Source organism: Nelumbo nucifera, chromosome 5 (assembly GCF_055504915.1).
Source record: "Nelumbo nucifera cultivar China Antique chromosome 5, China Antique-T2T, whole genome shotgun sequence".
Lineage (NCBI taxonomy): Eukaryota > Viridiplantae > Streptophyta > Magnoliopsida > Proteales > Nelumbonaceae > Nelumbo > Nelumbo nucifera.
This window is the reverse complement of record NC_142653.1, coordinates 10,565,939-10,580,341: the sequence shown is the minus strand read 5'-3', so window position 1 is coordinate 10,580,341 and position 14,403 is coordinate 10,565,939. Positions and strand designations below refer to the sequence as shown.

At 39.8% G+C, this 14,403-nt stretch overlaps 2 protein-coding genes across 9 annotated transcripts in view; both read right to left on the bottom strand.

Annotated features, from left to right (window-relative positions):
* The window catches only part of LOC104606581 (nicotinate phosphoribosyltransferase 1-like), a 94,226-nt gene extending 80,423 nt beyond the window's left edge, over positions 1–13,803 (bottom strand). For 6 of the 8 annotated variants that reach the window (XR_016076159.1, XM_088887467.1, XM_010271879.3 and 3 more), the window contains exons 1-2: positions 13,541–13,803; positions 598–742 (exon numbers count right to left, since the gene is read on the bottom strand). Coding sequence is in view for 7 of the 8 variants with exons in the window: in XM_088887467.1 (XP_088743593.1) it covers positions 598–742; positions 13,541–13,695 (300 nt within the window). In the remaining variant the exon portion in view is untranslated. The remainder of the gene's footprint in view (positions 1–597; positions 743–13,540) is intronic. The other 2 variants (XM_010271861.3, XM_010271869.3) reach the window with 1 other exon arrangement.
* On the bottom strand, positions 10,958–12,531 carry LOC148791228 (uncharacterized). Its single transcript, XM_088887484.1, has 3 exons — positions 12,519–12,531; positions 11,361–12,167; positions 10,958–11,136 (listed from the first exon to the last, which is right to left on the bottom strand). Exons 1-3 carry the CDS (start codon positions 12,529–12,531, stop codon positions 11,099–11,101), a joined length of 858 nt encoding a protein of 285 aa, XP_088743610.1. The 3' UTR covers positions 10,958–11,098.
* Positions 13,804–14,403: the final 600 nt, after the last annotated feature.

Below are 14,403 nucleotides of genomic sequence, written 5' to 3'. Positions count from 1 at the left end.
AAGCACTTTTAAGAAAGTACCCTTACGAAAGCACTTATTTTTAAGCACTACCAAACATGGTCTAAGATTGACAACTTTTTTTTGTTGCTTATTCCCCTAATGGAAATTAGCATCCTTGCACCCTTTTGTGGTGGTAAGTAATACACAACATAAAAATGTACCTAGTGCCTCAACTCATCCCAGCTCTTTTCTTTTATATACAGTCAGTATACTAGTGTACATATTTTGTTGAAGGAGCCTCTCCCTCTACATTAATACAGAAACCATACTTATAAAAAAAAAAACTATATAAATCTTGTTCTATAACTCCACTATTTTCAGGGCCATGCCTTCTGTTAAATAAATATAGGACAAACTTTAGGAATTAAAATTTAGATATTTCTGAGAATTCCTTTCTCTGACACAAACCAAGTACTTAAGAAGTTTCTGCTACTGGGTTTTGATTTTACCACCAATGAATTTCTTAATCCTACTACTTGCTTCAAGTGATAAATTAGAACCAGAACATGTATCATGATATATCCAACCATATATTCAGTATATCAAAAGAGGGCCATAGATTGAACATATACATGATAGTTAATAAAATTACTTCACCTCACAATTAGGCAGGGATGAGCGGAGATATAAGATGTCTTCCTCTGTAAATTTAAAGTTAGCAATGAACTGAACGCATTCTTCAAGACCAGCAAACACAGTATATTCACCACCAAACGGGTTCCTACGGAAAAATAAATCAAACCTGAAATATATCCAATATTAGGAAAACAGAAAATTACATTGGGTATCTAAAGAACAGAACAAGGACATCAAGCACAAAAGGGAAATAGGGAAATATTCCATGCCAAAATCACTTTCTTTCATGATGCTAATAATTACTGAAAGAAATGAAAAAAACATTGTTGTTCACAATCTTTAAATCAATCCTATTATCAAATGATGGGAAAACAGCATTTCCATCACCATCACCATCATCATCATCTATGCCTTATCCCAACTATATGGGGTCGTCTACATGAATGATGAATCTTGTTTCGCCAATCCGTTCTATTTAAAGTCATATCCACTGTTAAATTATTAGTGCTTAAATCATTTCTTACTACTTCTACACGTCCTTTTTTTGCTCTACCCCTAGATCTTCTAACTCCTTCCACTTGTAACAAATCACTTCTTCTAACTAGATCTGTTGGTGTTTTATGCATGTGACCAAACCATCTTAGTATACTCTGTCTCATATTTTATCATTTATTGGAGCTACTCCTAGGTTTCTACTGATGGCTTCATTCCTGATCCTATCCTTTCTAGTTTCTCCACTCATCCATATTAGCATTGGCATTTCTTCCACACTCATTTTTTTGAACATGTTGTTTCTTGACTGCCAAACAGTCTGCTCCATACAGCATAGCTGGCCTTACAACTGTTTTGTAGAATTTTCTTTTTAATTTAAGTGGTATTCTCATATCACAGAAAAGTCCAGATGCACCACTCCATTTTGCCCCACCTGCTCTTATTCTTTGAGTGACATCCCTTCTCAACCTCTCCCTTGTTATGAATTATTGATCCAAGGTCCAAAAATATTCACATTGAGTTATCTCTTGGTCTCCAATCTTAAGTGTATCCTGATTTACACTCCTACTGTTACTAAATTTACATGTCATATACTCTGTTTTAGTCCTACTGATTTTAAAACCTCAAAAGAGCATTTCCATACATATGACAAAATTGGAATTCTTCAAACAATATGTGGAAGAAAATAAATGTAACTTCACAACTCAAACAATCATAAATGCAACCCAAAACTTGAAAATATGGAAGAGATCTCCATACCTGAGGTCTTGAGCTAATGGAACTAAAATAGGTTTTATACTATCCAATTGGACCTCTTTTTTCTTGATTAATAAGGAGTTTTCAAACTAACACAAAAGAGCCTACACTTTCCCATCAATAACAAAATTGGCTAGACTATTTCTGCTCTAAATTTACCATGGAATTTATAATTAAAATTTTCTTACTCTGGCTCACTTTGCAATTGAATATGCATCCAGTACAATCATCTTTCAACTGGCATTGTCCATTTAATATCTAAGACTGTTGCACTAAAGTTGCAACTTTAAATGTCCACTTCTGTGAAAACAATTTGTGTTTAGCAGTCAAAACTTCATATTTGAGGTATATCCCTTAGTGCCGTTTGCAACTTTGAAGCTTTTAGAATGTTAAAGCCGAAAGCAATCCAGCTTGGTACAACGAGAACCAATTGACAGTCTGCCATAATGTGGATATATATTCTACCAACTATAACAACTATACCCTCTCTTTATTTAACAAAGAGATATTGGCCAACCACCATAAAGAAAAAACGCTAGTCAATCCTGACTTGTTTTATGGAAATTCTACCATGCAAAACAACTGAAACCATCTCGTTCTGCCCTAAGCAATTAACTAACGTTCTTATATTGATTCAAAGTAAAAGATTAATTATAAAACTCAGATTAGATGTTCGTATATGTTCAGATCAGAAGAAAGAGAAGGAGAAGGAGAAAGCGAAGAAAAAGAAGGAGAAAAGCCACAGCCGAACTAGCGAGTAAAATCTCAAAACCTCTAGTCGGCCCTTCTTTTATTTATACTCTTCTAAGATATACAAGGATTACCAGTGTGCCCTCACTTAAGTGAGAGCCACATCAACAGAGCAGTACATATATAACTAAACATAAAAGGACTGTACTACCCTTGTACAGCCGACTCTAACACTCCCCCTCAAGCTGGTGAGTATATGTCATATAGTCCCAGCTTGTTACATATGTAGTCCACTCTTCCCCGATTCAACCCTTTGGTAAACAGGTCTGCCCATTGATTTCCTGTGTTCACATATGCTGTACTTATCACTCCACTAAGCACCTTCTCATGTACAAAGTGGCAATCCACTTCTATGTGCTTTGTCCTTTCGTGAAACACTGGATTAGAGGAGATATGAACTGCAACTTGGTTATCACAATATAGCTTCATAGGAGTGTCAATCGAGTATCCCATCTCCTCTAGTAGATGCTTCAACCACACCAGTTCGCATGTTGTGTGAGCCATAGCCCTATATTCAGCCTCTGCACTGCTTCTTGCTACCACTGTCTGCTTCTTACTCTTCCATGTCACTAAGTTCCCACCAAAAAAAGTGCAATACCCTGTAGTGGACCTTCTGTCAGATATGGACCCGACCCAATCAGCATCCGTGTATCCCTCTATCTCAAGACTTCCCCCACTCTTATACAACAAACCACGACCTGGAGCACCCTTCAAATACCTCACAATCCTTAGGACTGCCTCCCAGTGTGGGATTCTCGGATTCTGCATAAATTGACTCACTACACTGACCGCAAATAAGATATCAGGTCAAGTGATGGTTAGGTAATTAAGCTTACCCACCAGCCTTCTGTACCTTCCCGGATCCTCAAACTCCTCACTTGTATCACTACCCAATCTAGCATTCGGTTCCATAGGTGTTTCGGCTGGTCTGGCATCCAACAACCCTGTTTCCTCTAGCAAATCAAGAACATATTTCCTCTGGCACTGATTAATACCATTCTTGGACCTTGTAACCTCTATCCCTATGAAGTATCTTAATTTCCCAAGATCCTTTGCCTGGAAGTGATCATGCAAGTAAGTCTTCAACCTGTCAATTCCTGGTTTGTCACTGCCAGTGATAACAATTGTAAAGAGACTGGGCCGAATGGGTCATAGTATCTTCTCTTGTAATATCTTTTCTTTTCTTGTTGGCTAATGGGCCTGTTATTTCTTTTTGTTTAATCTCTTTATGTTACTGCCTAGCTGGCCGCCCACTTAAGGGCATACTTGTCATTACTTTAACATTAATTCTTAATAAAAAGGATTAGAGAAGAAAGGGAAGATAATTCAAATCTTCTTCTTCTTCCTTCTCTTTTCGCCATCTTCTTCTCTTGTACTGCTGCTCTTACTTCTCTTCTTCTTTTTTTCCTCTAATCTTCAAATTTACACCTAATATTTGAGGACTGATTTACATCTTGGTATCAGAGCAGGTCTATTTCTTCCTTTTTTTCTTCTTCCTCTTTTCCCATACACCCTTAGATTAAGAGAGTGTATGGAGAGATAGGTTCTCTATAGTTCAGAGGATCTCCGGCCTAGTTGGTAGAGGGTTTGGAGAGTTTAAATCTGGCTGGATATTGCCAAGAAGTGGTGTTGTTCTGTTGCTGCCCAAAACCCTAGCCGTTTAGAGATTTTCGAAGGTACAGGTAAAGGTGAAGCTTTGGGTATAGCGCTTTGTGCTTGGGAGGTGTCTTTTGACTCCTAAAGGAGGGCGGTTCAGGTTTGGAAGAGATTTGGAAGCTCTGGTAGGAGCAGTTGCATCTTTTATTTTCCTCCCCAACAACTGGACGGAGTAAAACCCTAGTTTTCAAGCATCTGGGTTCTGGTTTGACTTCAAGTAAGTTTATATAGACAAAATTTCTGGTTCTTTGATTTTCATTTGATTAATGGAGCCATACGGAAGTGACTTCAAGAAGCAAGTGCCGATTTTCGACCTTGGCTCGGTAGATTCCGTTTTGACTGGTGTGACCACAATCAAGCTAGATGGGACAAATTATCTTGCTTAGGCACGGTCTATAAGAATTTATGTATGTCTGTAGTAGAGGAAAACTCGGGTATCTCACAGGTAGTAAAGTGAAACCCGAAGAGACAGACCCTGAATTTGAGAGATGGATGCAAGAGAACTATACTGTCATAGGATGGTTGGTCAATTCTATGCAACCTCATATAAGTCAGCATTATCTCTAGATGTCTTCGGCTAAGGAGATATAGGACAGTGTTACTGAGACCTATTCACAGAAGTTGAATGTAGCCAAAGTCTATAAGTTGAAAATTGATGTGAAGAACCTAAGACAGGGGGAGAAGAGTGTAGCAATCTACTACTCTATACTGAAATCCCTATGGCAAGAAATTGATGTTATGGAGACAGTTGTATGGGAGAGTAAGAATGATGCTGAAATGTATAGGAAGTTGGTGGAGAGAAATAGGGTGTTTGAATTTCTCACTGGACTCAACCCTGAGTTTGACATCATTAGGCAAAATATCCTGGCCAGAGATGAGGTTACTCTTTCCCAAGCATACGCTATGATAAGCAGTGAGGAGAGTAGGCGGCAGTTTCAGTTGTAGGGTCCACCTACAGAACACTTTGCACATGCTGGAATAAAGCCAAAGGGTCCTACTGAGAAAAAGGAGCAGATATGTGAATATTGCAAGAAACCGAGGCATACAAAGGACACTTGCTGGAAGCTTCATCCTGAGCTTCTTCCTGATAGGTTTAAGAATAACAAAAGCTCTAAGAAGGGCAGTCAAGTAGGAAAGCCTAAGACAGCTAATGTTGCTACAGTACCTGAAGGAGGAAATAAGGAGAGTGAAGAAAAATCAACCATTGAGCAGTTGGCAGCAATGAAGGCGGATTTTGAAAAGTACGGGAGGCTACTAAATCACTTGGAAGCTACTGTTTCTTCATCTCACTCTTCCAACAACAACACATCATCTTCATCTGCATTTGCTCAATCAGGTATTCGTGCTTCTGCAAATCATGCTTCAGTTTCAGGTAATCATAAAATCCCTTGGATTATTGATTCTGGTGCATCAAACCATATGACCAGCCTGTCTAATTTCTTCTGCTCATACCACCTTCTCTCTGGCAAAGAGAAAATATCCCTTGCTGTTGGGTCTCTTGCTCCCATCTCTAGTAAAGGAGATATAAAGACCTCTGACACCCTTTATTTATCCTCTGTCCTTCATGTCCCTAAACTTAACACAAACCTTTTATCTGTTAGCAGCTTAACTAAATCCATGAATTGTAGCATAACCTTTTTTCCCACTCATTGTGTTTTTCAGGACCTGCAATCTCAGAGGATGATTGGGAGTGGCCATGAGGCAAACGGAATATACTTGTTGGACACACCGGATCGAGCTTTTGGACCACCTCATGGAGTTGCCTTAGAGTCAGTTAACAAAGTCTTGTTATGTCACTTTCGGTTTGGTCATTTGTCATTTTCTGCTTTGAGTCATTTATTTTCAAATATACTTAAGGGAGTGTCTTTATCGAGTCTTCATTGTGAGTCGTGTGAACTGGCAAAGCATTGTAGACATTCTTATTCAATAAGCAATAAAAGATCTCTTTCTCCTTTTCATATTGTTCACTCTGACGTGTGGGGGCCAGATCATTTGCCAACTATGGGGGGTTACAGGTACTTTATCCTTTTTATTGATGACTACTCTCGTTACACTTGGATTTATCTCATGAAATCCAGGGATGAAGTACCAACTATTGTGCAAAAATTTCATGAACTCATCCTCACCCAGTTTAGCATTCGGATCAAAATATTCCGTTCTGATAATGCTAAGGAGTATTTTGAGAAAACCCACTCCGCCTATCTTGAAACTTTTGGGGTTATTCATCAAAGTTCTTGTTCCTACACTCCACAACAGAACGGGGTGGCAGAAAGGAAGAACATACATGTGGTTGAAGTTGCCAGATCCCTTTTGTTTGCATTCCATGTTCCTATAAAATTTTGGGGAGATGTTCTTACTGCTACTTTTTTTATCAACAGTATGCCCTCCAGGGTCCTTAACTTCAAAACCCCCTTTAGCCTTCTCTTCCTAGATGAGGATATTTTTTCTCTTCCTCTCCGTGTTTTTGGGTGCACTTGTTATGTGCATATTCACAGTCATCAAAGATACAAGTTTGAACCTAAGGCTCGTAAATGTGTTTTTCTGGGATATGCTTCCACACAAAAGGGATATTGCTGTTTTGATCCAGTTAGTGGCACCCGCTTTGTATCTCGGGATGTCACATTTTCTGAGTTAACTCCTTTCTTTAGCATTTCTCCTGAGGGGGAGAAATCTGAAGAGCCCTTTGCTATGTCTCCAATTGTTCCTCTTCCCATTCCTCTTGAATCCTATCATGAGGTGTCTACTTCTCCCACTGGACCTACCTCCGATATTCCTATTCCTCCTCCTCCTCCACTTCATTTTCCTATAATTCCTCCTCATCCTGTTCTCCAAAGGTGGTACCAAAGGCACAGATTCAGACATGGATAGGTTGTTTCCACTCCTACAGAAGAGCCTCTTGCTCCTCCCATCATTACTGAGGTAACAGGTCAGCCTTCTTCTGACCCATCTACATCTTTCCCAGACCTTGACCTTCCTATTGCTCTCCGCAAGGGCAAGCAGAAGTGTACAGCCCATTATATCTCCAAACACCTGTCTTACAACCTTCTCTCTACTTCCTACTACTCTTTTTTTGCTTCTGTTTCTTCCCATGTGATACTCAGGTCCGTACTGGAAGCCTTATCTAAACCTGAATGGAGGGATGCTATGATGGATGAACTGGATGCTTTGCATAAGAACCATACCTGGGATATTGTTGACTTGCCTGAAGGGAAGGAACCAGTGGGTTGTAAATGGGTGTTTACCATTAAATATCACTCTGATATTGAGAGGTTTAAGGCTAGGCTGGTTGCTAAGGGCTACACTCAAATGTATGGTATTGACTATCTTGAGACATTTGCTCCTGTAGCTAAGATGACCTCAGTCAGGGTTTTGTTATCTCTAGCCGCTACTTTTGATTGGCCCCTACACCAGTTTGATGTTAAAAATGACTTCTTGAATGGAGACCTACATGAAGAGGTTTAGGGCTGCTCTTGCCTCCAGGGGTGTATGTGAAGGAAATGCAAGGCAAGGTGAGTAAACTGCAGAAATCTATTTATGGTCTCAAATAGTCTCCTTGGGCTTGGTTTGAGAGGTTTAGGGCTGCTCTTGTCTCCTTTGGCTACACACAAATTCAATATGATCATACCCTGTTCTTGAAGAGAAATGGCTCTCTGGTGACCTTCTTGATAGTTTATGTTGATGATATTGTGGTCACGGGTAATGACACTAAGAGGTCAGTAAACTAAAAAGATTTCTCAACTCTTAATTTGAGATCAAGGATTTGGGAGATCTTCGGTATTTTTTGGGCATTGAAGTTGCTAGATCTAAGGATGGTATCTTCATTTCTCAGCGTAAATATGTCCTTGACCTCCTGCTGAGACTGGTAAACTTGGAGCTAAATCAATCTCCACTCCTATTGATCCCAATCATAATCTTTCTGCTACAGATGGTGAGCTTTTATCTAATAAGGGGGTGTTTCTGAGACTGCTTGGGAAGTTGTTATATCTTTGCATGACTCGGCTAGATATTTCCTATGCAATAAGTGTTATTAGTCAATTTATGCAGTCTCCCAGAGATACTCATTTAGCTAATGCAGAAAGGGTTCTGTGTTACTTGAAAGGTACTCCAGGGAAAGGTATTCTATTTGCCAAACATGGACACATGAAGCTGGAAGCTTTTACTGATGTTGATTGAGCAGGATGTATTGATGATAGGAGATCCACCTCAGGTTATTGTGCTCTAGTCGCTGGGAACATTATGTCATGGAGGAGTAAGAAACAGTTTGTAGTTGCTAGATCCTCAGCTGAAGCAGAATATAGGGCAATGGCACATGGTGTGTTAGAATTACTGTGGCTACGATCCCTTTAGAAGAATTGGGGGTTGACTACGAGAAGCCAATGATGCTCTACTGTGACAACCAAGCAGCTATCAACATTGCACATAATCTTGTTCAACATGACAGAACTAAGCACATTGAGGTTGATAGACATTTTATAAGGGAAAGAGTTTCCTTAGGAGAAGTTTGTTTGTCATTCATCACATCAAACGAACAATTGGCTGATATCTTGACCAAGGGAGTTCCAAGAGGGAAAATGACACACTATATAAGCAAGCTGGAAATGATTGACATCTATGCTCAGCTTGAGGGAGAGTGTAAAGAGACTGGGCCGAATGGGTCATAGTATCTTCTCTTGTAATATCTTTTCTTTTCTTGTTGGCTAATGGGCCTCTCTTAATGGGCCTGTTATTTCTTTTTGTTTAATCTCTTTATGTTACTGCCTACCTGGCCGCCCACTTAAGGGCATACTTGTCATTACTCTTAACATTAATTCTTAATAAAAAGGACTAGAGGAGAAAGGGAAGATAATTCAAATCTTCTTCTTCTTCCTTCTCTTTTCGCCATCTTCTTCTCTTGTACTGCTGCTCTTACTTCTCTTCTTCTTCTTTTTTTCCTCTAATCTTCAAATTTACACCTAATATTTGAGGACTGATTTACATCTAATGTCATCTACATATACCACCAAGAGAATCTTCCCAGCATTTGATTCATAGCTGAATACGGAATGGTCAACTTGACATTGTTTCATTCCAAACTTCTTCACCACTTCACTAAATCTCCCAAACCATGCACGGGGAGATTGTTTAAGTCCATAAATAGCCTTCTTAAGTCTACAGACCTTCTCATCCTCCCCCTGAACAACAAACCCTGGTGATTGCTCCATGTACACCTCCTAAAGAAGATCACCATGTAAAAAGGCATTCTTGATGTCAAGTTGAAACAAGGGCCAATCAAACATAGCAGCAAGAGAAATCAAAACACAAACTGACCCAATTTTGGCAACCAGAGAGAAGGTGCCTGTGTAATCAAAAGCACCTTTATTATGAATAACCTTTGGCAACTAACCGAGCTTTCAACCGTTTAACACTTCCATCACGTAAGTATTTAACCATGTACACCCACTTACAGCCGGCCACATGCTTACCAGGAGAAAGAGTAGCGAGGTCCCACGTATGAGTACGAGTCAGGGCCAATAGTTCTTCTTCCATTGCTTGGCGCCACCCTAGAGAATTGAGGGCTTCCTGGACATCCTTGGGAACAGAGACAAAGGATAACATAGAAACAAACTGTCGATGGGAAGCCGAAATGTGAGATACGGAAACATAATTGGAAATGGGATGGAGAGTGCAATTGCGTTTACTTTTCCGCAAAGCAATAGGAAGATCAAGGTCAAAACTTGGAGTTGGGGTTGAGGTGGGATCAACTGCTGGATCTGTCGACGGTGACGAAGCTAGGGGAGGAGCCGATGCCTGACGATGTGTATACGCTTGCTGGATAGGTGGTCCTCTCTCAGGTAGCTGCACTGGAGGCAAAGATTGGGTCACGACCGGAACAAGAGGAACAGGATCCTCAATAAGAACTGGAAGAGGGGGTGATGGCAACAGAGGAGAAGTATCCGACTTGGAGAAGAAAGGAACAGACTCAAAAAATGTAACATCAGAACACACAAAAGAATGCCGAGAACGAGGGTTATAACACTTATACCCTTTTTGAGTCCTGGAATAGCCAAGAAAGACACACTTAGTGGATCTAGCATCTAACTTGCCCATTCCAGGCCCAAGATTATGAACAAAACACACACATCCAAAAACTCTGGGAGTAGGGGGAAAAGGAGACAACGTGGGAAACAGAATAGAGAAAGGGGACTGACCTTTAAGGATAAACATGGGTATGCGGTTAATAAGAAAGCAAGATGTGAGTACAACATCATTCCAAAAGGGTTTGGGGACATTCATCTGATGTAAGAGGGACCGGGTAGTTTCCAAAAGGTGACGGTTTTTTCTTTCAGCCACCCCATTTTGTTGAGGGGTGTAGGTACATGAGGTTTGATGGATAATGCCATGTTGTTCCAAATATTCTTAAAAGTGTGTGGAAAAATACTCACGGCCATTATCAGAACGAAGAATTTTAATATTTACACCAAATTGATTGCGAATTTCAGCATAAAATTTTTGGAAGATAGAAAAAAATTCACTCTTTTCATTCATAAGGTAAAGCCATGTCGTCCTTGAATAATCATCAACAAAAATTACAAAGTACTTGTAACCATTAAAAGACACTACTCTGTTTGGACCCCAGATGTCCAAATGGACTAAAGAAAAAGGACTTGATGTACGACTATCAACTCTAGGACTAAAGGAGGCACGATGATGTTTCCCAAACTGACACGACTCACAATTTAAATTAGAAAGACGACGCAACGACGGAACAAATAACTGAAGAGCTCTAAGAGACGGATGACCAAGTCTGCAGTGCCACTGATGAGGGGAGAGAGATGACTGAAGAGTTGTTGCCGAACCACCTCCATCAAGATAATACAGTCCACCAGCTTCATGCCCTCCACAAATCTTCATCCCCGTCTTGAGATCCTGAAACACACAAGAGGAAGGGTAAAAAGTTATTGAGCAATTAAGAAACTGAGTCAATTTACTCACAGACATCAGGTTAAAGGGAAACTTGGGAACATATAAAACTGAGGAGAGGGATAATGAGTCAGTGTCAACATTACCAACACCACATATGGCTGATATAGAGCCATTGGCAAGAGTAACAGATTGGGAAGTGGAGGACGGAGAAATGGATGAAAACACACCTGGAGTTCCAGTCATATGATCGAAAGCTCCAGAATCTATAATCCAACGGGAAGATGTGGATGCCGGACAAGTCGTACCTGTGTGTGCAAGGGTATCTGTGTTCTGTTGAGATGTACCCTGAATGAACCACTCATACTCATCCCGTGAAACACTCACCATCTCCTTTCTGGAAGTATCTGTAGATGTAGTGGGGATCTTATCAATGACTTGAGATTCTTGTCTTGAGCTACCACCATTTACATCTGCATGATTCGCCCAGGTTGAATGTGGGCCATGGAGATTGTAGCAAAAGTTGATAGTTTGTCCCTCCATACCACAATGAGTACACCTTCTCTGAGTATTACCACATCCCCTACCACGGGCTGCCCCTGAGTCTCGTCCTCCAACACGACCACCACCACGATTATACATTCCACCACCAACACGACCATACATGGGTCCACCACCACTACCACGACCATGCTGACCTCCTCTACCACCACGACCTCCCTCTCTCGTAACTGCAAATTCAGACCTATCTGACATAGTGGAAGTCTCTATGGGTCCAACTGAAATCCTCCGAAGACGAGCAAACACATCCTCAAGAGAGGGAAGAGCAGATCCACCTAATATCTGTGCCCTTATGGGTTCATACTCATAATTCAGCCCTACTAAAAATCTAGTCACATCCAACTGCTCTCTTTGTTGTTGCTGAATTTTGACATCAAGTGTAAGAGGATGATAAACATTCAACTCATTTCGTAAATTTCTCACACTGGCATAATAGTCCTCAAGACTCTGATTCCCTTGTTGCAGATTGAAGTACTCTCAGTACAGTTAGTAAACCCTAGTAGTGTTATCTTGTCCATAATATAGTTTCCTTGCATGATCCCAGACTTCCTTGGTTGTATCTAAAAACATGAAGTTCACACTAATTTTGGACTCCATGATGTTCCATAGCCAAGTCATAATTTGAGCATCCTCCTACTCCCATTCATCATATCCTGGAGAATCAATTGAGGGTTTATCTTCCCTCACATGTTTCACTTTCTTTTGGGCTTTCAGGAAAACTTCAATAGACTTAGCCCAAGGGACATAATTCTCACCATTTAGTTTTATAGAAGTCATCTACACATTCAAATAATCAGAAGGCACCATCACACTTGATTTGTATTTACTGTTGTCTCCCATGACTGCACAAAAAAACAGTGGGAGGTTGTACCACTAAATTGTTACTCTACTACCCTAATAAATCACCACACTCCACACGAATGACTGAATACCACTAGGGTTCCTAGTACCAGGTTTCAGCAGAAACACTCACAACTATTCACCACTGTTTCAGCAATAATATTCACAATTGTTCACCACTTTTAGCAACAGCACTATTGTTGTCGTTTATTGTCAGCACTAGAAACCCTCACAACACATTTCACGAATAATATTTTCAGTTCTGCAACATATAAAAGAAATTTGCTACATACCACAATTTAGTTTGAAGATGTCGAGTAGAGGGTACCAAGTTTGCACTATCACCATCACAAAACCAGCCCTCTTCGAATTGCGAGTAGAGGGCTTTCTACCAATCACACAAAACCACAACGACTGCACTCATTGGAGGCATGGAAACCTCCAAAAGGAGAAAACGACCAGTCCTTTTCTTCATTTTTGGAAAACTCTCTAAATATCAATGAGAATTCTGCAAAACCCTAGAGAGAAATGCGTAGAACAGAGAGAAAAGGAGACGATTGATCTGAACTGATTATCGTGGCTCTGATACCATGATAAAACTCAGATTAGATGTTCGTATATGTTCAAATCAGAAGAAAGAGAAGGAAAAGAGAGAGAGAAGGAGAAGGAAAAAGAGAAAAAAAAAAGAAAGAGAAAAGTCACAGCCGAAGTAGCGAGTAAAATCTCAAAATCTCTAATCGGCCCTTCTTTTATTTATACTCTTCTAAAATATACAAGGATTACCATTGTACCCTCACTTAAATGAGAGTCACATCAGCAGAGCAGTAATACTACCCTTCTACAGCCAACTCTAACAATAAAATTTAAAATACCAAGTCCATCCGAATTGAACAGGAAACAAAAAAGGAATCAAATAATCAATGAAGAAATGAAACTCAACGAAAGGAAATAAAAGGACAGCAAAATGAAATTCAGGGAGAGGAAACAAAAATAATGGAGGACAACGTACACAGCTCGTTCGAGATGCTTGCGGGCTTTCCAGTAAGCATAAGCCATGGTGAACTGATAGAGATCTGTAAGGAGGGGCGTAACCATGGAATTCGTTGGTCCATTGAGCTTGGTGTGTAGCTGCTGTTTCTTGAGCCCGCTTGCCTCCGCTTCCATTGTTTTCTGCAGAAAGCCTAGGGTTCTTTTATTCCACTTATTATTCGTCTTTTGTTTTTTGCCGTCTGGATGACGCGCAGAAGAGAGCGAATGAAGCGGAAGGTCATCATTTGTGGTCTATATATATCAGATTCATATGTTCTATTAAATTTTATATTTTATTAATTAAAATATATGTTTTTTATCCTATGTTTTCATGTTTATAGTTAGAGCGGAGTCAGGAGAGGATAGAGATGTGGTGGTCGTTAATTCGTTATACGGTTGCTTCAACAGTTCAACTTCTACTAATTCTCTCTTTCTACGTCACCAATGAATGTCATTGTCATTTACACTTATATGCAGGGTATAAATGTGAAAAGACTCGGACTTGATTATTGGGCTGCCAATGGGTCGAGGCAAGGTGTCCCAATCCCGAACCCGTTATTAATCGAGTATCGGGACAAAATCATAAACCAGAACCATCCCACCAATCATATATAATTATTTATAATAACAAAGTTATAACTTTATTTTTCATAATATAATTTTAATAAAAGTGACAGTAAATTAGTAAATTATTTATATATTAATAAATCAAGTGTTTTTAACTATGTTTATATGTCAAATAGAAAATCTCTATATTATGAAAAAACAAGGAAACCTCTATATGTTATTAGCAAAATAATTGGTTCGGACCTGTATCAGTTTGGAACAAGAAAGAAAGAGAAG